Source organism: Sceloporus occidentalis, unplaced genomic scaffold (genome assembly GCF_023333645.1).
Source record: "Sceloporus occidentalis isolate IW3139 unplaced genomic scaffold, rSceOcc1.0.p SCAF_5, whole genome shotgun sequence".
Taxonomy (NCBI): Eukaryota; Metazoa; Chordata; class Lepidosauria; order Squamata; family Phrynosomatidae; genus Sceloporus; species Sceloporus occidentalis.
In genome coordinates this window covers 155,515,745-155,538,443 of record NW_028316985.1, presented here as the reverse complement: position 1 = coordinate 155,538,443, position 22,699 = coordinate 155,515,745, and the positions used below count along the sequence as shown (strand labels likewise).

General features: G+C 39.0%; 1 protein-coding gene across 10 annotated transcripts in view; it reads left to right on the top strand.

The window, feature by feature from the left end:
• BLTP1 (bridge-like lipid transfer protein family member 1) overlaps positions 1-22,699 on the top strand; it is a 156,540-nt gene that overhangs the window by 34,962 nt on the left and 98,879 nt on the right. For all 10 annotated transcript variants that reach the window (XM_089525845.1, XM_089525846.1, XM_089525851.1 and 7 more), the window contains 10 exons: positions 1,083-1,200; positions 2,912-3,067; positions 4,843-4,940; positions 8,845-9,023; positions 9,148-9,254; positions 11,546-11,751; positions 12,991-13,218; positions 14,303-14,440; positions 20,127-20,303; positions 22,070-22,198. In XM_089525845.1, the coding sequence (XP_089381971.1) occupies positions 1,083-1,200; positions 2,912-3,067; positions 4,843-4,940; positions 8,845-9,023; positions 9,148-9,254; positions 11,546-11,751; positions 12,991-13,218; positions 14,303-14,440; positions 20,127-20,303; positions 22,070-22,198 (1,536 nt within the window). The remainder of the gene's footprint in view (positions 1-1,082; positions 1,201-2,911; positions 3,068-4,842; positions 4,941-8,844; positions 9,024-9,147; positions 9,255-11,545; positions 11,752-12,990; positions 13,219-14,302; positions 14,441-20,126; positions 20,304-22,069; positions 22,199-22,699) is intronic.

Below are 22,699 nucleotides of genomic sequence, written 5' to 3'. Positions count from 1 at the left end.
TAACGTTTGTGCAGAAGATAGAATTTCAGGAGGTGTTGCTTGCTATCTGGTTGCATGACAAGCAATACCCAATGAAATTCCCTTTTCTACACAACCTTCAAAGGCATAAGAGCCTTCCCCAGTTTCCACTTTGACAACCTTATTAACAGAATTCTTTCCTAGTTTTACCTGGAGTTTCCTGGTTTTATCTGACACTCTCTTCCAAGCACTGACCAAACCCAAGCATGTATACCTTTGGTGTGTTCAGAGTGTCATGGTGGCCTAAGAAATTCAGTGATGTAGAAATCAGCTATTTTACTCCATAAAATAAAGGCTTTGGGTTGTTATAATCTGCAAGCTGCAGATTTTATGCAGATTTCATAACAAGTTCTCAGAGACTATACTGAGATCTAGCTTGGGGGTATGTGATCAGGTTGTCTCTTCTTGTGTGCTTTAGCACACTAAAGGTATAAATCCTCCCACACTTAAAATCTTAATATGAATTTTTTCTTTAAGATCCATCTTATGCAGACATTAATTTTGTCTCCACAAGGAGCAGGCCTTTTCCTATAACAGCCCCCAATGATCTAGAACTTTTTAAAGATTCACACAGCCCTTTGTCTGTTGCTTTTCTCATCACCATGAAAGCACTATTGTCTGTTTAGCTAAACCTTCTGCAAATGCAAACAATCAGGTAACATTCAGTAACATGTTGCGGATATGTAATAAGCCAGAATTCTTGCATATCCCTGGTTTGTCTGAGTTGTTTGAATGCATCTGTGAACAGCCCATACTACCTATTTCAATTTCTTTGTACTTCCTGAAGGTTCTAAGACATCTTACCTATTAGACATTACTTTTTCCAGATCAGACTTCTTAATCTCATTGCAATATAGATTAACTAATGTGTTTGTTGTAGGGTAATGTAAAAGTAATCTTTTCTATATAGAAGACTCAAGACCAAAAGCTGTTTAACATCTGATGGTAATTTCAGTTGATATACAGAAGTTTTCATATGAACAGTTACATGGTTTCCATTTAATCATGGCTGTTACACATTGTCATATTTTAAATGAATACTGCTTCTTGTGTATTTTGCTCAGTTTCACATTAATGCCTCCTATCCCCGAATATGGAACATGCCACAGTTGTGGCAATGTGAAGTTGAAGTTTATAAGGCAACATACCATTTCATCTTTGCTCAAAAAAGTTTTTTTACAGGTAACTTGTTCTATTTTTGTGCTTTATATATAATAGTATCAGTTTCAATATGGGGTGCTTCTTAATGACATTACAAAAAATATATTATTTTTCCTGTTCACTCTCTATTGCTTTAGACCTCAAAACTGATCTATAAAACATTTTTAACTATAAGGATCAAGAATATATGCCGGCATAGCAGTTTACAAAAGGAAATTTTGATGTGCAAGCCATTTAAATAATTTATGTCTCAGTGGTTAGTCAGCTTTATTGTTTCGATATATGATGTTCACATTAAATTAAAAATACCTACTCCCTCCAAATCTCTCTCATCTCTTTTTGGACATTTAATTTAAATATTTCATTGATATTTGTTTAGCCAGTAAATCTGTTCCATCTGTTTCTTGTTTTGCTATGTAATGTCAGAATATCTGATAGGAGTTCAATTGTATCAGATTAAAAGTATATTTTAAAATAGTAAAAAAAGTCATTTAGATACCATGGTTTGGAGTACCCGAGTGTGGTTTGCTTGTTCTAGAGGTAGTGGCAGGGAGATTATCTTCCTCAGTCTTCCCCCTGTGCTTCCTGGAATCATCCATGAATAAAAGAAGCCCTTCCTTTCTTGGAGTGTCAGTGTTCAGTCTAGATCTAACCCTATGTCTATAGTTGGATAAATACAGAAATTATCTGTATTCAAATGTCCAGTTCATTTTTAAGAAGGCATTAAGACACCATGAGATTAAAACAGATACATTAGAATTAGACGTTGTGCTTACATGTTCCAAAGAAATAAATAGATTTTGCAAACTGTTAGTATTGAGATATCTTAAATGTTTCCAGTTTTGTTCTTATAACATTAACATTTTTGATAGCCCATTAAAGTATATTCCCCTCATCACCATTTGAACTTACTTTAATAGGCAAAGTCTATTTTGCCATTACTTTGCAGCATTGAATAAATCTACACAGTAATGTCAAAATAGAATTTTTGTAGTCTGTAGCTACTTGTTAAGTAAGATATTTTTGAATGATAACTAAACTTAGGTTTGTAACTGAAGTATAACCCACTAGGAATTTGATATGTTATTTTAATATGTTTGCCCTTTGATATACATTTGAAAATATTGTGTGTGTTTTAATTCAGACCAGAATTAACATGTTGAATGTTAGTGTTCTTAATTGTGAGTGTGAAATGTTAATATGGAGATTGCAGGGAGCTGCAGTCCAATAACATCTGGACAACACCATGATTCCCACATTTTTGTATACATTTAGCTAGAATAAGCCTAAATGAACACCATTAGATTTCTGTATTAAAATATTGAAATGTGACAAGGAATTGCTTTCTAGCATGAAAGTGGACTAAGGAGGAGAATCTCTGTTTCCCTGTCTTCTCTTCCCCTTTAATTCACTGATATATCTGTGTATGTGCCTTCAAGTCACCTGTCAACTTATGTCAACCCCATGAATTTCATAGGCTTTTCTTAGGCAATTAATGCTTAGAGGTGGTTGTATAACAAAATGTTTTTGTGATTGGATAACTGATAAATGGGGATGTATGTAATGGTAGAGGTCATTTACATTTAAACTCTAGTTAGAATTTTGTCACTGAATCTTCAGTCAACAGAGAAGTTGATGACAACTTTTTTAATTTAGTGAAATATAATTGGTTTTACAAATTAGCCTATTATCATTGCAGTGACCTACAGAAACATGTCCACTTTATTTTTAGATTTGATTCAGGATTGGTCGAGTGACAGCGCTCCTGATATTTTCTCATTCGTTCCCTATTCATGGAATTTTAAAATAATGTTTCATCAGTTTGAAATGATTTGGGCAGCAAATCAACACAACTGGATTGATTGTTCCACAAAGCAACAAGAAAATGGTGAGAAACTGATGGCTTTAAAGTGAACATACTATACTATCTGTCAGTAGAGACTTGAGCACTCCTACTGCATGAGGCAGAAAGAGTCCCTTATCATAGTTCCTGCCCTGTGTGCACAGTTGCACACTCTCCCCCCTCCATTGCTGTTTTTGTCACTGCCCACCCTTTGTCTCAAAGGAAGCAGGATACAGGCTGGAAAGGCTGTTTATAGAACTGTGTCAGCTAGAACCTGAACATCTGGCTCTGCATACCCCTTTGTAACTATCCAGCCATGTAGAGCACCAATGGCTTTCTAGTATTAGGGGATCTTCCTAGAGTGGATGAGCACGTATTCACTGTTACTTAGCTTTTGCTTCACCTAATGGGTGAATAGCCCTAGTGTGCTCTGCTTTTATTCTCTTTTTGTTGCTGCTTGCTTCTTTCTTTCCACACAGAGAAAATTGTTTCCCTAGCTGATTGCTTTTCTTTCAGAGGCTGTGAAGGTAACAGGGATGTTTTAGGCTACACCCTGTTTGGGTATAATTGTATGACTTGAGTATTCCTTATCCAGAATTCTGAAATCTGAAATACTCTAAAATCTAATACCTTTTGAGCTATGTACCTGTACTATACAGTTGGCCCTCTGTTTGCACGGGGGATCCGTTCCAGACCACCTGTAAAAATGGAGGTTCACATGTATTCAAGCCTCATAGGCTTGAACAGGGTGCGTCCCTGTGCGTGTGGCTCAGGCACGCATGCCATTAGAAATAACGGAAGTCGCCCCTCTGCACATAATCAAGGTTGCAGATCTCAGATCCGTGAGTTAGCAGGGGCAACTGTATTTGTAAGGCTGGAGAAAGAAGCAGCTGGAGAGAGATGTGAGGATATATGAAATGGTGAGAGGCATGGATTTGTGTGAAGCACAGATTTTCAGTCTCTCTCCAGCCTCATTGTTTCTCATTATGTATATGTAAATACAGGTATTCTAGAATCCAAAAAAATTCAAAATACGGAACTCTTCTGGTCTCGAGCATTTTGGATAAGATATAACCAATCTGTATAGAGAGAAAAGTTGGTTGAAGCAATGAATGGTTGCTTAAATAAAATTCTTTTTTAAAATATTAACAAAATTCATGGGATCAGTAGTTGGAAGGGGTCACAAGGTCAGCTATTCCAACCCTCTGTCAGTGCAGGAATCCACTGTTAAAATAATACCTTTGACTTAGAGGCTGGTATTCAGTCTCTGATTATATATCTCTTGAGAAGGAGTGCCTACGAACTCCTCTATTCTATTGTCATACAACTCTTGGAGTAGACAGAGTTGGAAGTGCGATTTGGCTTAGTTTCTCTACATATTTTTTTCATTTTATAATAGTTTTTGTAGCCATGCCTTGTATGTGTGACACTTCTTTTGTGTGGAGACAACATATATTCAGATTGTTGTTAATGAGGGATGAATTCCAGTTGGTGAATTTTACCAACAAAAAAATTATTCCAGCAACATGGGGAGAGGACAGAGGGTTAGGGGGCTTTCTAGACTAGAGTTGGGTAGTGGGCTGCAGGAGGAGGAAGGGAAAGGGAATTCCTTTTGCTCAAGTGAAATTTCACTTGTGCAACATGAGAAGTGATCCTTGTAAAAGAGGAATGAGAAAAGCTCTTTTTTCTTTTTATCTACTCAAATACTAGTCTGAAGGTAGTTTGAAGACTCATGTTCAACTAATATATTCTAAGTGATAATTGTAAAGAAAAAATTAACAGAAAATTCATATTTGATTTTTCTTTCTCTTCCCTTGCAGTTTATGTGGCAGCCTGTGGGGAAACATTAAACATAGTTTTCTCTTTGCCTTTTACTGACTTTGTTCCAATCACATGCAGTACAAGATTCTCCTTAAGGGTAAGTGTTTTTATCCTCTGAAATAAACTGACTACATATTTACAGTAATGGTTAGGTCCTTCTGCTCAAAGAAACCTGAAAAGTTTGAGCCTTTTCTTTTTTAATATTAGACTCAATGAAAAAGGCAATAATGATTGGTAAAATGGAAGGTAGTAGAAAAAGAAGAAAATTGCACTACTGGTAGTTTGATTCAGTCACAGATGACCTTTATAATCCATGTTAACAACCTAGTAGTGGGTTGCATCCAGTAATAGAAGATTAATATTTTAGATCCCTCTGTGTTCTGCTTTTCAGATGTGCATTAGTATTTGCAATTTCACAGTTCAAAAATATCATACATATTAAGAATGACAATTTGGGACATCAACTAATATATTCTGTAGTATTAACACAATACCTGTTGTCTGGCTTTAACTATAGCAGTATCAACAATAGCAGAAAATTCTGCTGACTTGCTTTACAGTGAATGTATTTGGAATTCTAGGAGTGATAACTGTATTTTCTTTAGACTACTTCTGTTATGTATGGTACAATTATGAAGAAAGATTAATAATTTTGCTGAAACATTGTAATAATTCAGTTCTTCTACAAATCTAATTTTAAAGCTAAAATTATGCTTCCTACTGTGAATAAATTTGATACATGACATTTGTTGCTCATGACCATTTGATGGTATGGTAAATTCTCAGATTGCCTGCCTCTTTCTGTTTCTTGAAAACCTTCTCTTGGGCAGTTGGTAAACAGCTGGACCAGATGTCAAAGGTGATGTCTTCTTTTTAAAAAACACATTTTGGGGATTACCGCATTACACAAAGAAGATGCCACATTAGATCCCCAGTATCAAAGGCCCTGTCCAGACCGTTCTGAAAGGCTGGTCTGGGGGCAGAGTCAGGGTGTAGTGTCCTGATGACGTGCACCTGACTCCGCCCGCAGGGCACTCTGATGCCGTGCACCGCTCCAGATGGTGTGTGGCATCATGTTGCACCTCTGGCTCTGCATCCAGATGATGCAGCACCAAAGGGGCGCCATATTGCTGCACTGTCTCACCAAGGCACTCTTTCATGGGCCCAAAAAGGAGCCGCTTTTTACGGCTCTTTTTTACGCCCTCGGAAGACCAGATTGAGCCCAAGGCGTGAGGTTGCTAGGGAAGCATCCTGGATGATACTCTGGAGAGCCACTACAAGTCGAACTATATAGTGCTGGACTATATGGACCAGCACTGAGAGCCAGTGTGATATAGTGGTTTGAGTGCTAGGCAAGAACTCCAGGGTCCTTGATTGGAATGGAAACCTGCTGGGCATCTTCAGCCAAATCACAATCTCTCAACTTTAAAGGAAGGCAATGACAAGCCCTTCCTGACTAAATCTTGCCAAGAAAATCCGTAGCCATGGGTTGGATTTGCTTTAATCAGTGGATTTGTTTAAGAACAGATCCTGCCAGACTAATCTTATTTCCCCAATCAGACCACTCATTTAATAGATGGTGGGAATGTTGTGGATATCCATTGTTTTTTTTGTGGGTTTTTTGGGCTATGAGGCCATGTTCTAGAAGATTATTCCTGACGTTTTGCCAGCATCTGTGGCTAGCATCTGGATAGCATGTATCTGGATTTTGGCAAAACATGTTATAAGATATTTATTCATTCATTTATTTAATGGATTTCTATCCCACATTTCTCTCAAAATGAGATTCATAAGATTCAACCATAATATTTTGATTAACAAACTGATTACAGTAGTCCCTTGCTATCTGTGAGGGATCTGTTCCAGACTGCCCCACGGATAGCAAAAAACACAGATGCTGAAATCCATTGTTTCCAATGGCACATGTGCATCCATTTAAAAAGCCAGGGCTTGCCATCCGCAGAAACTCAAATCCACAGGTGGCAAGTTCGCAGTTGGTGCAGGTGCATTGTAAATATGCAGTGGATGGGAATATTGTCAGATGGTTCCATAATTGGTTGGAATATCAAAGCTATGTCATCAGTGCCTGCATTTCAGACTGGAAGGAGGTCTCAAATGGAGAGTTTCAGGGTTCTGTCCTAGGGCCATTACTCTTCAACGTTTTTATTAATGATTGAGATGGGGGAATCTTTATGCAGATGACAAAACTGGGAGGAATGGCAATAACATTGGAAAATAGAAACAGAATTCAAAAGGACCTACATAAACTAGAAAATTGGGCAGAAGCTAATAAAATGAAATTCAGTAGAGACAAATACAGAATTCTACATTTAGGCCACAGGTATGGGATGGGGGATACATGGCTCAAGAATACTACAAGTGCAAAGGATCTTGGGATTATTGTTGATCAGAAATTGAATGTAAGCCAGCAGTGTGGTGCTGCAAATACTATTTTAGATAAGGCAAATACTATTTTAGCCTGCATTAATAGAAACATAGATTCCAGGTTGAAGGGATTAATAGCCTCACTATATTCTATGTGCTCAGTCCTCATCTGGAGTACTGCATTCAGTTCTGGATGCCTCATTTTAAGAAGGAAATAGCCAAGTTGGAACAGGTTTAGATAAGGGCACTGAAGATGATAAGAGATATGGAGAATAAAACATATGATGAAATATGAGTGAAGAAGTTGGTCATGTTTAGCTTGGTAAAGAGGAGATGTGAAGAGTGATATAACTGTGCTCTTCAAATATCTCAAGGGCTGTCATAGTGAGGAGAGTGAAGGTTTGTTCTCTGCTCCCCTAAGTTTTAAGTTACAGAAGGGTAGATTTCCATGGTAGAAGGCAATTTCTGACATTAAGAGCAGTCTGGCAATGGAATCAATTGCCTAGAGAAGTTGTGGGGTCTCATTCTCTGGACATCTTCAAAAAGAGACTGGAGGGCTACCTGCTTTATTGAACTGGTGGTTGGACTCAATGGGCCATGAGGCTGCTTCCAGGTGTATCAGTCTATGAGCTAAACTATTCATGGAAGTGATGAATCACTTATTATTGGGCATTAATAAAAAGTATTTTTGTAATGCTTTGAAACTTTATTATTATTATTATTATTATTATTAACCTTTATTTATGAAGCGCTGTAAATTTACACAGCGCTGTACATGCAATCTTTTTAGTTAGACGGTTCCCTGCCCTCGGGCTTACAATCTAAAAAGACATGACACAGAAGGAGAAGGGAGTGGTGGAGGGAAAGGGTAAGAGGTCCAGCAGTTCCTCTCTACCTCCAAGGCCTGGACCAAGGCAGATGGACTGGAGGGAGGGCTTGGCTTCATAATGGATGGTTAATCATTTTCCAGGGAAAATACATACTCTCAAGTAGGATAATGCATATACAGTACATAGCAATACAGGAAATGGTTTGATAAACAGGCACCAAAAGAACATCAAGTAGTAAGCGACAATTATGCAATGCCTGGGAAGGCAACTCTGAACAGGATGGTTTTCAACTCAGTTTTGAAGCTGGTTAAAGAAGTGATGGCTCTTGCTTGTGGGGGAAGAAGGTTCCAGGAGTGGGGGGCAGCAAGTGAAAAGGAGCGAATCCGGGATGGGGCAGAGGAAATCCTGGGCTGAGACAGTAGACCTTGACTACCAGAACGGAGGGCCCAGGTGGGAAGGTGAGGAGAAAGAAGGTCTGATAAGTAAGGAGGGGCCAGTCCATGGAGGGCTTTAAATGTCGACAGCAGGAGCTTATACTGAATGCGGAAAGGGAGAGGGAGCCAGTGAAGGGATGCCAACACAGGAGAGTTGTGGTCAGACCGGTGGGTGGAAGTGATAATACATGCAGCTGAACGCTGAACAGAAATTAAAGGACGGAGGTGAGAAAGAGGAAGCCCAGCCAGGAGGACGTTACAGTAATCAAGTCGTGAGATCACTAGGGCATGGACCTAGTGTGAGCATTGTGTGAAATTTTATATTAATATTATATTTATATTATATTTTTAGGGAGAAGGACTTGATCTTCATTTGCTTCTGCCTGACTGCCACCCTAGTAAATATTCTCTCTTTATGCTGGTGAAGGATTGTCATCCTAACAAACTAAATCCTGAGTCCTGTGTTTCTGCTGATAGTCAGAGTGGTCAAAAACAAAGCAAAGCAAAGTGGAGGAACATGACTCAAGAAGAGTGAGTTTTGTTCTCATATGAGAAACCAGCTTGTATTATTATGAGTTCCCTTGGTTTTTCCTCCTTGTTAAGAAATGATGAACAGAACAATGAATCCTATGACAAACTATTCTTTTTCTAAAAGGGCTGGCTGGGTTGAATGCTGGACTGTGCCAAGTGTAATGCTCACAATTGACTATGTGTGGCATCCAATTTATCCTCAGAAGGCTGATGAACAGTTAAAGCAATCATGTAAGCATCACTTTGTTCCTTTTATACTATGCTAAACATGGCAGGTACATTTTGAAAGAATATTTTGACTGCCCAGCCTAAGTTGGCAACCAAAAAAAAAAAAAAATAAAATAAAAATGGCTGTGAGACATACTGGTCCATTATGTAGCCTTCTTTTCAGTTTGAAGTGGATTCGTTTATAGGATCATGGCCAAACATTGTGGAGTGAATGTGAGTCATATCCAGCTGCTTGAGGTCTACATGAAACAATTTGATTTGGATACACAGTGTTAGGATATAGTTTTGATTGACGTTGCCCCACTGTGTTTCAAGTCTTAGGTCTCTTCTCCTGGGACAATTGGTTTAACGTACCTTTTGGTCCTTTCATATTATACAGTTATAGCACCATGATTCCATTTTAATTGCCTAGACTTCTTCCCATAGAATCTTGGGATATACAGTTGGGCGGATGATTAGAATTCTCTGCTAGAGAGCTCTAGTGCCTTGCCAATCTACCAAATCCAGGATTCCACAGCATGTAGCCATGGCAGTTGAAGGGGAATCCTAGTGCTAAAGTTGTGACAGTGGGACCTTGGGACCTGCGGGGGACCTACAGTGGGACCGTGGATACCAAAATCCGTGGGACCTTGAGTCCCGCTGTCCCCAATGGTAGCAAATGCACGCAGCTGCACAGCCATTAAGGACAGCCCCCATTGTCCCCAACAACAGAGTGTGCATGTGGCCACACCGGCGTTAGGGACAATTGGGGGCTGTCCCTAAAGGCTGCATGGCTGTATGTGCGCGCCACCTTTGAAGACAACCGGGGGCTGTCCCTAATGGCTGAGCAACTGCATAGCTGCATGTGTGCACCACCATTGAGAACAACAGGGGGCTGTCCTTAATGTCAGCACAGCCATATGCCCACGCTGCCACTGGGGACAACCAGGGGTTTGCTATCCATGCATGCTGAAATCTGTGGAAGGCAAGTCCACAGATGAGACTCCACTGTAATGTGAAAAGGCCCAAACGCTCCAAAATAGACAGGCCAAAAGTGCCGGCTTCGGGCCACATTGGGGGCATGGTATTTACATGCCACACACCCCGAACACAGCCAGAAGCTGTGAGGAGCCTCACCAGGCCAGAAGAACCAGGCTAAAACAGAGCAAATCTAATCCGCTCCTTCCAGCGACTCAGTTCAGGACTGTGGTGGCGGCCTGGATTAGGACCAGGGTCCTGCAGCAATTGGGGCGGGAGTGGCCTCTGGCCGCTTCTTTTGCCCTGTCTGCTTGACCACTAAGGTTGCACTGCAGAAACAATCCAGTTTCACACCATTTTAACTGCCATGGCCCAGTGTTATGGAATTCTGGGAATTGTAGTTGGTTGTGGCACCAGAGCTCTCTGACAGAGAAGGCTAAATATCTCACAAAACTACAAATCCCAGAATTCCATATCATTCAGCCATAGCAGTTAAAGTGATGTCAAACTGGAATATTCTGCTGTGTGGATGCAGCTTAAGTGTTGTTGGCTGCTATCTTGAAATGTTTCTGTAGTGCATTGAAGATTTGGTACACCTTGTGCACACATCTGTTTCAGTACATCTTAAATATCTTGACACGAGTACAAAAACAAAGATAGAAGAGGCCTTAGGTTTCCACTCCCATCCTGATGACCGTAATTATACATTCTTCATACCAAATATGACATAGAATGAGATGGATCTGTGAATCATGGATACAGTAGCCATAGCCCTTAGGAGATTTTTGCATGTGATTTTTGATATATGATTTACTGAATGTGTCACTTCTAATACAGCACGCCTGCTTCTTACGCGGCCATGTGATACGTGGCTTCCGGTTTACGTGGAAGCCATGCTGTAATACTTTGAATGGTGTGTGTGGCCACAGTGCGTGTGCCGCGCCGCCACATGCACAAGCCCCATTCACTATAATGGGGTTCGAGCATAGGCGGAGGGGGGCGGAACGGATCCCCTGCGTAAGGCAAGGTTCCACTGTAATTTGGACTGTATTTATTTAAAGAATGTAACATGCAGTTATCACTAGTTTATATAGCAGAAGCAAAGTATAGAAACTTTTTTCTTCAGAAACATATGACATACATGTTTGAATAATACAGAATTTTGTTTTGAAACTTCATAGGTTGTATACATTCTTCAGTGGACATGTTAATCATCTAAACGTTACTAATTAGGGTGCCAAACTTTTTATTTGGTTTGTTTCATTTTTCTGAGCTCAGGTGCAGTGAAATGTTTCACTTCTGGTTTGGAATTATTTACTATTTTATTTACTCCATAGTGTCAGAAATGGAAGAAACGGTTTTATCTGCATTGCGGCCAACTCAAAAAATGACAGATAGAGGCATATCACCTTCAGGTTCTTCCCGTCTCCCTGTTGATCCCTCAGAACTTCCACCTGACAAGCTCCGGGTCGAACTGGAACTCTCCCCAGATTCCCAGATAACTCTGTATGGACCTCTTTTGAAAGCCTTCCTGTCCATAAAGGTACAGAGAACTCTTTGGGTTGATAGTTGGATGGGGTTACACTCCCCTTGAAATCTCAGGCTCGCAGCTTGGGTGTGCTTCTGGACTCCAGTCTGAATCTGGATGCCCAGGTCTCAGCAGTGGCCAGAAGTGCATTTGCACAATTAAAACTTGTGCGCCAGCTGCGCCCATTCCTTGAGACATCAGATCTGGCTACAGTGACACATGCTTTGGTTACATCCCGATTGGACTACTGTAACGCGCTCTAGGTGGGGCTGCCTTTGGAAACTGTTCGGAAAGTTCAGCGAGTCCAAAATGCTGCAGCTAGAATGCTGACCGGAGCCAGTTACAGGGAGCATATAACTCCTGTATTGAAACAGCTTCACTGGCTACCAGTTCATTTCCGAGCACAATTCAAAGTGCTGGTTATGACCTATAAAGCCCTACACGGCTTAGGTCCAGACTATTTGAAAGACTGTATCTCCCCATATGAACCACCTAGAGCCCTAAGATCTGCAGGAGAAGGCTTTCTCTTGGTCCCACCACCATCCCAGGCTCGCCTGGTGAGGACCCGAAAGAGAGCCTTCTCAGTGGCTGCTCCTTCCCTGTGGAACTCCCTTCCACGGGAGACTAGGCTGGCCCCCTCACTGCTGGCCTTTCGTAGGCAGGCAAAGACATTTTTGTTTAAACTAGCCTTTTGAGATCTGGCAGGCTTGGTTTTATTGGGAGATGAGAGGGTTTTACTTGGACTGTTTAATTTTAACACTGTATGTTTTAAAAATTTTATATTTGTAATTTTTATATTATGATTTTAAGTGTACAGTTTTAACTTATATGTATATATGTTCGCCGCCTTGGGTCCCATTTTGGGAGAAAGGTGGGATAAAAATAAAATAAAATAAATAAATAGTTAGACAATGAACTCCTACAATTATTAAAGCAAGTCTAAAAATAAGACTGATTTGGGGAAATGTGTTGTTTCATTGGAGATGAGAAGCCCTCAGTCTTAATGGTGTTTATTATATTGATTATTCCTGTATAGTTAAAAAAAATTAAAAAAATCTTTATATGATGAAATCTTTATATGTGAATGACAGAAGTAGAACTTCATGGAAATTTATTATTATTATTATTATTATTATTATTATTATTAACCTTTATTTATAAAGCGCTGTAAATTTACACAGCGCTGTACATATTTTTATTTAGAGGTTTATGCCATGCTCTTTTAATCTAAGCGTTGCTAATTCATCCTGCCAGGAAAATTATTTTGGTGAAGATGATATGTACACTGATTTTGAGGAAGTTATTTCAAGTCCAGTATTGTCCATGTCAACATCTTCAAGTTCTGGATGGACTGCAGTAGGAGTGGATGCCGACAAAAGGGAGAGTGACACATCAGTCAGACAAGTTCACCCTCTTACTTTGCGTCCATGGGATATTACTGTGCTTGTTAATGTGTACAAAGTGCATGGGCGACTGCCAGTGGTAAGTAATCTGGGTTTGTTACTGATTACAAGCATCAAGTGTGCAATGGTTTTGTTAAAATATGCACTTATGCAGAGTAATACAGCTGCTGCCTTTGGTCTGTTGGTCATGCTTGGCTTTTGGTGTGTTCCCATTCTTTGTTTGGGTGCACAGATATTACAAAGGAATTCCTCATGCAAATGGATGTTGAACAAAATTAAGACAGTTTATCTCGACCTGCATTTCTTCAGTAATCTATATTGTACCATAAAATAACTATTTTATTGCTACAGCTCCTCTTGCAATGAACCACTCATTAGTGCTTGTTGACTGTTTGTTTTCCTGGCCACAAGATGGCAGGCAACATGTATTCATTTTCAAAATTTAAAAAAAACCCACAGGATTTAAAATTGGGTTAAATTATAATAAAGCAAAGGGTTTAAAAAAAGCCTACCAGTGATTATTGGATCATATGTTATTGTTCAGTGTTTGATTTTTGTAACTCTGCATTGAACTCACAAGAGGAAAGGCTGAGTTGATATAAGTGTTTCAAACAGATACATTTAGAGGTACCAACTATATTAGTTTCCCCCAATATGTAGCCTTTCAGATGTTTTGGAGTACAGATCTCATCTTCAGGCAACATGATCCTTGGCCACATCTGAAGGGCACTACATTGGGAAGACTCGTCTCTATGCACCCCCCCCCCCCACACACACACAAACACATATGCACTTCCCCTGTTTCCTTTCTACTAACATCCTCTGGTACATTTTACTAGGACTTGAGATTAAATAAAATGTACTCCTAACCAGCTAAGAAAAGGTACCTTTTTGTCCTCTACCTGCATGGATAATAACATCACAAAAATCTTCTTTGGCATCTAATAATAATATAAACTACTTTCTTTTCTGTATCACTCAAGACTGCTCATGTTCAACTGCAGCACAAGTTATTTTGGTTAAATTTTGTCAATTTATGATAATACATTTTTCAGCATTCCCTGTGGTGACTGAAGAAAGTTACTTATACCATAATCCAGCAGTTTAAATATTGTTGATACTCTGTTTAATGAAGATAACATTTCTGATGTTCTGTTTCCTAGCACTGCAACAGCGATGGCCCTGAATGTCCTACAGTTTTTCTGGAAAGGTTATGTTTTGAGATGAAAAAAGGATACAAAGAAACTATGTTGCAGCTTGTATTATCACCACTGAATTTATTCTTGAATGACAATTACCAGGTAGCATGACTTTAATTTTTAATTTATTGTTTTAAAATTCTGGATTTTATGTAAGTTTCCCTGTGACTAAATGCTATTAAAACTGCTTGAAATAAAGCAAGCAAGAAAAGTACACATAAGTAATAACTGGCCTAAATCCAATTGCTAGTCCCAACTAGACTAGTTAAGTTGAATCAGTGGAACTTATATAGGTCAGATCTCTCTACATGTTGTCTTCGAAGTTCTTGCTTGTCTTCATTTGTTCAAGGATCTGCCTTCACTGGGATTAACAATTGACTATAAGCCTCTGATTTTATCTTTGTCCGTTTATTTTCTAATTCCATCTATTAAATTTACTATGCAAGCTTATACATGTCTACTCAGCAAAGAATCCCATTAAATGCAGGTATCATATTCAGGAATAGCCTTGTTGGCTGTGCAGCAAAATACAACAAAATACAAAATCCACAAAACAGTGATACCTTTATGGGCACAACTAAAATACAAAATACATACCGTTTATACTCGACTATAAGTCGAAAAATTTATGCCTCAAAATGAGCTTCAAAATCCTGGGGTAGACATATATAAGGGTCAATAGGGTAATCCCCTTTCCAAGGCTGGGATCGCCACAACCAGGAGAAAAAGAGAGAATCCAAACCTCCTTTGCAAGGCATAGAGAAAGAGAAATGGGGAGAGATGAGCCTTGCAAGTTGCATCCCAAACCTCCTTTGCAAGGCTGGGATCGGGAGGAAGGCATAGAGAAAGAGAAATGGGGAGAGATGAGCCTTGCAAGTTGCATCCCAAACCTCCTTTGCAAGGCTGGGATCGGGAGGAAGGCAGAGAGAAAGATAAACGGGGAGAGATGAGCCTTGCAAGTTGCATCCCAAACCTCCTTTGCAAAGCTGGGATTGGGAGGAAGGCAGGGAGAAAGAGAAATGGGTGGAATCATAGAATCATAGAGTTAGAAGACACAAGGCCATCCAGTCCAACCCCCTGCCATGCAGGAACTCCCAATCAAAGCATACCCAGCCTCTGTTTAAAAACCTCCAAAGGAGGAGGATCCACCTAGGGTTGCCATAAGGCAGGACCTCCAAACCGGGACAAATTGTAAAATGTAGGACACATTTTTTAAAAAAAATGGAGGACACGCAAAGAGGCCCCCCGCAATCGCAGGCGGCCCCGCACGCTCCTTCCCGGCCTCTGCGGAGGCTTCAGCCTCCAGAGAGGCCGAGAAGGAGGGAGGAGGCCGCCCGCGATTGGGGCGATCACGGGGGGCCCTCACGCTCTTTCTCGGCTTCTGCAGAGGCTTCAGCCTCCAGAGAGGCCGAGAAGGAGGGAGGAGGCCGCCCGCGATTGGGGCGATCACGGGGGGCCCTCACGCTCCTTCTCAGCTTCTGCAGAGGCTTCGGCCTCCACAGAGGCTGAGAAGGAGAGAGGAGGCTGCTTGCGATCGTGGGGGCCCTTGCACTCCTTCTCAGCCTCTGCGGAGGCTTCGGCCTCCACAGAGGCCGAGAAGGAGGGAGGAGGCCGCGGGGAGGGTGGCGCGGCTGCTCGCAGGAGGCGCCGCCTCCACCTTCGCCTCCTCCGCCCCAGGCCTCGCTACCCTCCTCTTCTTCCGCCTCCTTCGCGCGGCCATGCGCGGTGGAGGAGGAGGAGGGCAGTGAGGCCCCATGGGTTGCAGCGCAATCCGGCCGAAACCGGTTTTGTCCCGGTTTTTGGCGGCACCCGGGACAGGAGGGGGACGGTGCCACCAAAACCGGGACAATCCCGGTTGCAGCCAGGTTATGGCAACCCTAGGTCCACCACACTTTGAAGGAGTGTGTTCCACATCTAACAGCTTTTACTGTCAGGAAGTTTCACCTAAAGTTGAGGTGGAATCTCTTTTCCTGTAGCTGTCATATAGAGGTATGGAAGTACTCAGGATATTTGGAAACTACACTCAGTATTTCATTTCAGCAAGTATCATTGATCTCTTAAACTCACCAGATCAGCCTTCTATCCCAAACCTCCTTTGCAAGGCTTTTTTCTGGCAAAAGCTGAAGGAATGGCGAGAGAAACAGAGAGGTGATAGGGGTTTGTTTAATAGTTAAAGGTACCCTGGTGGGACACCTCAACCTTCTTGCTTAGGAAGTCTCCAATGGTCTGTTGTATTGCAGTGCCTGAGAGTAAAAAGTGCAGCTCTGGCAGAGGCTTTTTTGGCACTTCCCTTCCTTGGCAGACAGAGGTCACTTCTCTGGTGCACCAGAAAAGCCTCAAAGGGCCACTGTAGTTCCTTTTTTCCATTCAGGCATTGCAAAAGGCCTCTAGAGACAGTAGAGTTTTGGTGCTATTTCTGTGTTCTTTTCAGAGGGACAAAGATCTTACTACCTCTCTCTGCTGTACTTGTTTCACCACTGTACTTCTAGTACAGAAAGGCAGGCTTTTCCTTACTTTATATGTGTGTTATTGCAATAAATCCAAGCAAAAGTCTACCATCCATCCCACTGTTAAAACAATAGGTACTTGAAAATAGGAAAAATAGCTTTTGCTCTCTACGAAATGAGTTGTGTAAAGAAAATGAGAGCTTTTTACACAGCATCATTCAAGCTAAAGGATCTAAAAGATGAAGAAAAAGAAAACAGTGCCAGAGAACTAGCAGTGATTAATTTCTGTAACTTTATAACTTTCCATAAATTTTATATTTTACAACTCTTTTGAGTGCAAGTTTGATCATGTAGTAAAGCACCAACTTCACATTTCACCCTTGACTTATCTAAGGGTCATATCAAAATCCAAGATTTTGGCCCCAAAACCTGCCCTCGACTTATACATGAGGTCAACTTATACATGAGTATATATGGTAATACAAGCTCTTAAAGTTTCACTGGTTTCTTCATTAAGTAAAGATGTTATCATATAGGAGAAGAAAATGATGATGTTAGAATCACAGGCCTACTGTTTGTTTCACATGTTACTTCTGTCGCCAGTTAAGATGGTCTATAGAGATATCAATTCAGGCACCTAAACATTTTTTCAAATGTAACAGTGCAGAGACTTCTTCATAAATTGAGTGTTTCCTCCCTTTAAAAAAAAGGAGCATTTAGCCTGCTGCTGCTATTGTATTTAGGGGAGTGGTCTCTATCTGCACTGATATTTCTAGGCCATAATACGTGACAACAGAAGTAACGTCTGAGACAAAATGTAGGTCTGTGACTCTTAACATCGTCATCTTTCTTCTCCTGGATGATTTCTAACATCTTTGCCTGATGAAAAAGCTGGTGAAACTTCGAAAGTTTGCATAATGTATTTGTACATTTTAATTCTCCCATTAAATTCATCCTGGCTTCCTCCGAGGGTATCAGGGAGCAATCAAAATTGTTTATAAATGTGAGAATTCCTGTCTGCCAATGTGAAAGCAGGTTAAGGATTTCTAAATTGTTTCCTGTTCGTAAAGTACAAACATTTGCATTGATTTCGATAGGTTATCTTTTTCTGAACTGTGTATATGATTTGAGATCTACTGCAGCTATGATATACAGTAGTAAATATTAGAACTTATTAAATAAGTATTATTAAATAATAAACTTAAGCTAATGAAAGCTCAGATAATTATAAAGTAGTGTTTCAGCATCTCCAGACATTGCTATTGTCGAACATCAAGAAACACAGCTGTATTAGTCTATTATACAAATAATCTTATGGGACCTTAAAAGCAGACAAGGTTTATTTGACAGAAGGTTTCATGGAGTGCAACTTACTTTATCAGATGTTTTGCCTCTATTGGAATAATATTTCATATTGGGCGATTTAGAGTGTGGGTAGGGGATGTAATTAGTTAAGTGAGAGGGAAATGAAATGTGGTTATTCTGTAATAACTTAAAGCTGTGATTATGTGTAAAGTCATAAGCACATAACAAAAGTTTTTGAAGTGATTTTTCATTTCAGTCACAGGTATTGTGTCGTAGTACTAAATAATAAAAACAGTTCCTATTCCCTCCCCCTTCAGAAAGATCAAGGATATGTAAAAGCTGTACATTGTATTTCTGCATGCACACTGTGTGTTTATGTGCCTTCAGATTGCCTGTTGATGGTGATCCCATTAATTTCACTGGGTTTTCTTAGGCAAGTAATACCCAGAGATGGTTTTAGCAGTTTCTTCCGCTGAAATATTACCTCCAGCATTACTGAATAATAATTATTTCAAAACTAAAATTACTTTAAGTAATAAACGCTAAAAATGCTCTACTATTGACAGCTCTTTAACTGACAGCCTTTTGTTAGCAAGTTTGAAATGACAATTCATTTGGATAACAGCATTGCTTGAATTTCAGAAGTATCTGTAGTATAGGGGAAAACTTTTCTCTTAGAAACCCTTTAAAAGTGAGATATTATAGTAGTTAATAAATAAATTATGAGATGGCAAGTTCCTACTTACTGCTTTATTAAGAGCTCTTGAGGTAATTTTAGGCAAATCATCCTTCTATCAGACTCATCCTCTTCATACAATATATAGATAATGTTGTTCTGTCTTAAAAGGCTGTTGTGATTAATTGCGAAGTAATATCTGCAGACTGCCTGGAACACTTGAAATGTGCAGTATGAATACTGAATACTATTGATACTAATGCCATGTTGCTTAGTTCCCACAAACTACCAGTTTGGTTGTCTTGTGTAGCAGCATATTTATGTTAATAATTAATTAATAATAATTTGTTTTATTTATATACCGCTATTCCAAAGATCATAGCGGTGAACAGCAAGTAAGCTAATTAGCAAGTAAGCTAATTTGCCCCCAACAGTCTGGGTACTCATTTTAGCGACCTCGGAAGGATGCAAGCCTGAGTCGAGCTTGGGCCCTTTTGCTGGTCTTGAACTCGCAACCTTGTGGTTTCGAGTAAATGGCTGCAGTACAGGCATTTAACCACTGCGCCACCAGGGCTCCTTTTAACATCAGTACTGTTAAAAACTCTATACAAAGGGATCTTGTAGCACCTTTGAGAATACCTACCCACCCTCACTTTAGATAACATCTTCCCTTCTGCCTCTGTCCCTCAACCATAGTTAAAACTGAATTTATCACCTCATTGTCATACTCACAAATTTTGCACTCCCATGGCTATTCATACAGCCTACTTATAAAGGTCCTTCCATGCATCCGAGGAAGTAGACCAAGTCTGTGAAAATTTATGCTATAATTTCTTTCACTCAGTTGGTTTCAAAGATGCTACAAGGTCCCTTTGCATACTGATATTCCAGACGAATATGGCTATGTCTCTGAATTCTATCTCACTGGAAAGTTAAAAACTGTGTCGTTGTGTTTACATTTATTTAAAATATTTTAGCGGTGGCACATTTATTTTTTCCATGAAGACTGGTGTTACTTCATCAGCCTTGACTCTTAAAGATTTCTGATCTTTTCAAAGATTTGTGATCACAATTTTTTTATTAATTCCCATCCAGATAATAGGAATATATAATTTGTTGACTAGATTTTCACAGGTAAACAAAGTAAAGAGTGAAAAATATCTTGATTTAAACTTCTATATGCATTGTTTTGCAATTTGAGTGATAAAATTACATGTTATGTATATTTGATAACCCAAGTATATTCTTATTTCATAGAAAGATTTATCAATATATAATAGCCACATAACATTGGTCTCTGGTTAGTGCATAGCTTGTTTCAGTTCTCCTGCTCAAAAGATAGATCTTTCATTTTTAACAGAGACCCACTGTGGATGAAGTACTTCGAGAGGGTCATATGAGCCTTTCTGGTCTGCAGCTACGTGCTCATGCTATGTTTTCAACAGAAGGGTTGCCACTGGGGAGTGATTCTTTAGAATATGCATGGTTGATTGATGTTCAAGCTGGAAGCCTTACATCTAAGGTTACAGTTCCACAGGTATGTCATTGAGCCTGAGAATGAAATGTGTGCATTGTTTCCTTAGCTTAGACTTTGCATGTACTGAAAAGTTGTGGGAAGAAAGAGGTTTGACTAGAACAAACTAGCTTACATTTCCTAGATCTTTTTTGCAACAGCAGATATTGAAGGGAAATCCTTTCTTTTTGTCCAATATGAACTGAAATTCCAAATTCTTAAACCAGGAAGAAATTCTTTAAAGAAGGAAACAAATGTTTGGGCTCATGAACATTGATTCAGATCTCTCTATTGTAGATGGAGCTTCTTGTTTATGCTTCTTTACTAGTCCATTGTACAAATATAATAATAATAATAATAATAATAATAATAATATTTTATTTCTATTTCCTGTGTCTCCCAATAGATTGAAGCGGGATTACAAGCATAAAACCACAATAATATCTAGATTACAATAAAATATCATCATTTAAAAATACAATACAAAATTGAGAATCAATAGCAAGAATTTCAAATAAGATGCACAAAGATATTTGTTTAGTTTAGTACAATTTACTTAGATTGTTTTGATGAAAAAACATACAATATTTTCTTGAAAGCAACTATGTTTAAATCTGAATGAATCAATCAAGTTTAATAAAGCTGGAAGACGGTCTAGGTTTTATGTTACATTATTTTAGACATCTAATATAGATAGTATACACTATAGTACTTGTATGTTCACAGCAGTTTACATTGTAACTCTGCAGGAATTTGTCCATTTAAGATGGGCATCATTTTAAAAATGTGAAGGAAGAGATGGATGGTAAATGTGTATGCTCTCTGAAGACTAACTGCTCCTCTGATTATAATTACCAGGAATTCAAATGTAAAGATGTTATTATTATTTTCTGAAATAGTTAAATGTGGCTTAAGGATCCATTATAGTTATCACTATATATATTTTCAGTGAGAACAGCATAATTGTTTGTAATAATGTGCTTACTAAAGAAAGCTTTTCCAACAAAGTGCTGCTTCGTGCTCTCTAGGGGATAAGAAGGTTTTGATAACTTGAATGCATTGCAGAGAACTCGAGTAAAAAGTCCCGAGGCTTCTTTTCTAGTTGAATTGCCTTTTTAAAGTTGTAGTTGCAATTCCCTTGAAACTGTAAGCTACTTTTTAAGATACCACTTGGACCTAGCATTTGAATTACTTTTTAAAATGCATATGTGAACAAGCTGTGGATTTTGTATCTAGGAATAATGGTAATTCAACTTCTAATATTTTACAACTGTAGTGGGAAGTTAGAGACTAAGAAATTGGAGGCTCCATCTTGAAAGATTTAACAAATAAATAACAAATTTATTTAACAAATAAATAAAAAAATAAATTTAAAATAAACAGAGAGCTTGAATTTCAAAGGCAAAATGCATAAATGTTTCAGTTAGTATTTGTGTGTATCTTATGAATTAATTCAATAACCTTTACTTGAAGAATAAAAAAATAATGTTAGTGAAATAACTACTCTTCCCTGCCCCCTTTTCTTTACAAGTATTTTCAGCTAAAGACAGAGTGGCTTTAATTAGAAAGGTTTCCTTTGGATTTTCTTAAATAAGATAACAAACCCTTCCTTCTAATTTCCAAAATGCCCTTTGTTGGCAGACCATTGCAGTTATGATTATAAAAGGCACAATTTTGATTTTGTGTAGCATGGCAAGGTGTTGGAAAAGGAAGACATTTTCAATAGTGTTGAAGTTCTTTAGCTTTACTTAATGGTTTCTCTCTAGTTAAAACATTTTATATGTATGCAGCTTGCATGCCTGCTCGAGTGGGGACAGACATTTGTGTTTCATGTGGTATGCCGTGAATTTGAACTGGAAAGACCAAAGTCTGTAATCATATGTCAGCATGGAATTGATCGCCGCTTCTGTGAAGCTAAGGTAATAAATGTGATTTGGTATTTTCTGATGACTGTTACATAAGAAGCATCATGTAAACATATGACACTTAATTCTCTTTTAACTTGATTAGTAATAGAAGTACATGTTAACTATTTTATTTTAAAAATTAAGCAAATAAAAGTGTTTCTAAGGTAATGACATATTTTTAATAGGGTCATTCCATTATAATAAGTGGTAACAAGGAGTTTTAGAATATTAAGACTGGAGTTTGTTTTGATTTGTAAATCAGCATGGTATGACTGCACTTTGTATATATTCCAAGTCATCTTTAGAGTTGACTATGCCAACTCCACCATTTTCTGTTGCTCCCTTCTCTCCATTTCATCCAAACATCCCCACCTCCTGTGAAATTGTGCAAATCTCTAAATGAGGTGGACAGCACTATCCATAACCATGTGTCACTCAATCCTATGTACACTTAGATTTGAAAGTTCACTGTGACATACATGCAGGCAAGTGTGAATAGGAGTGCATATGTAC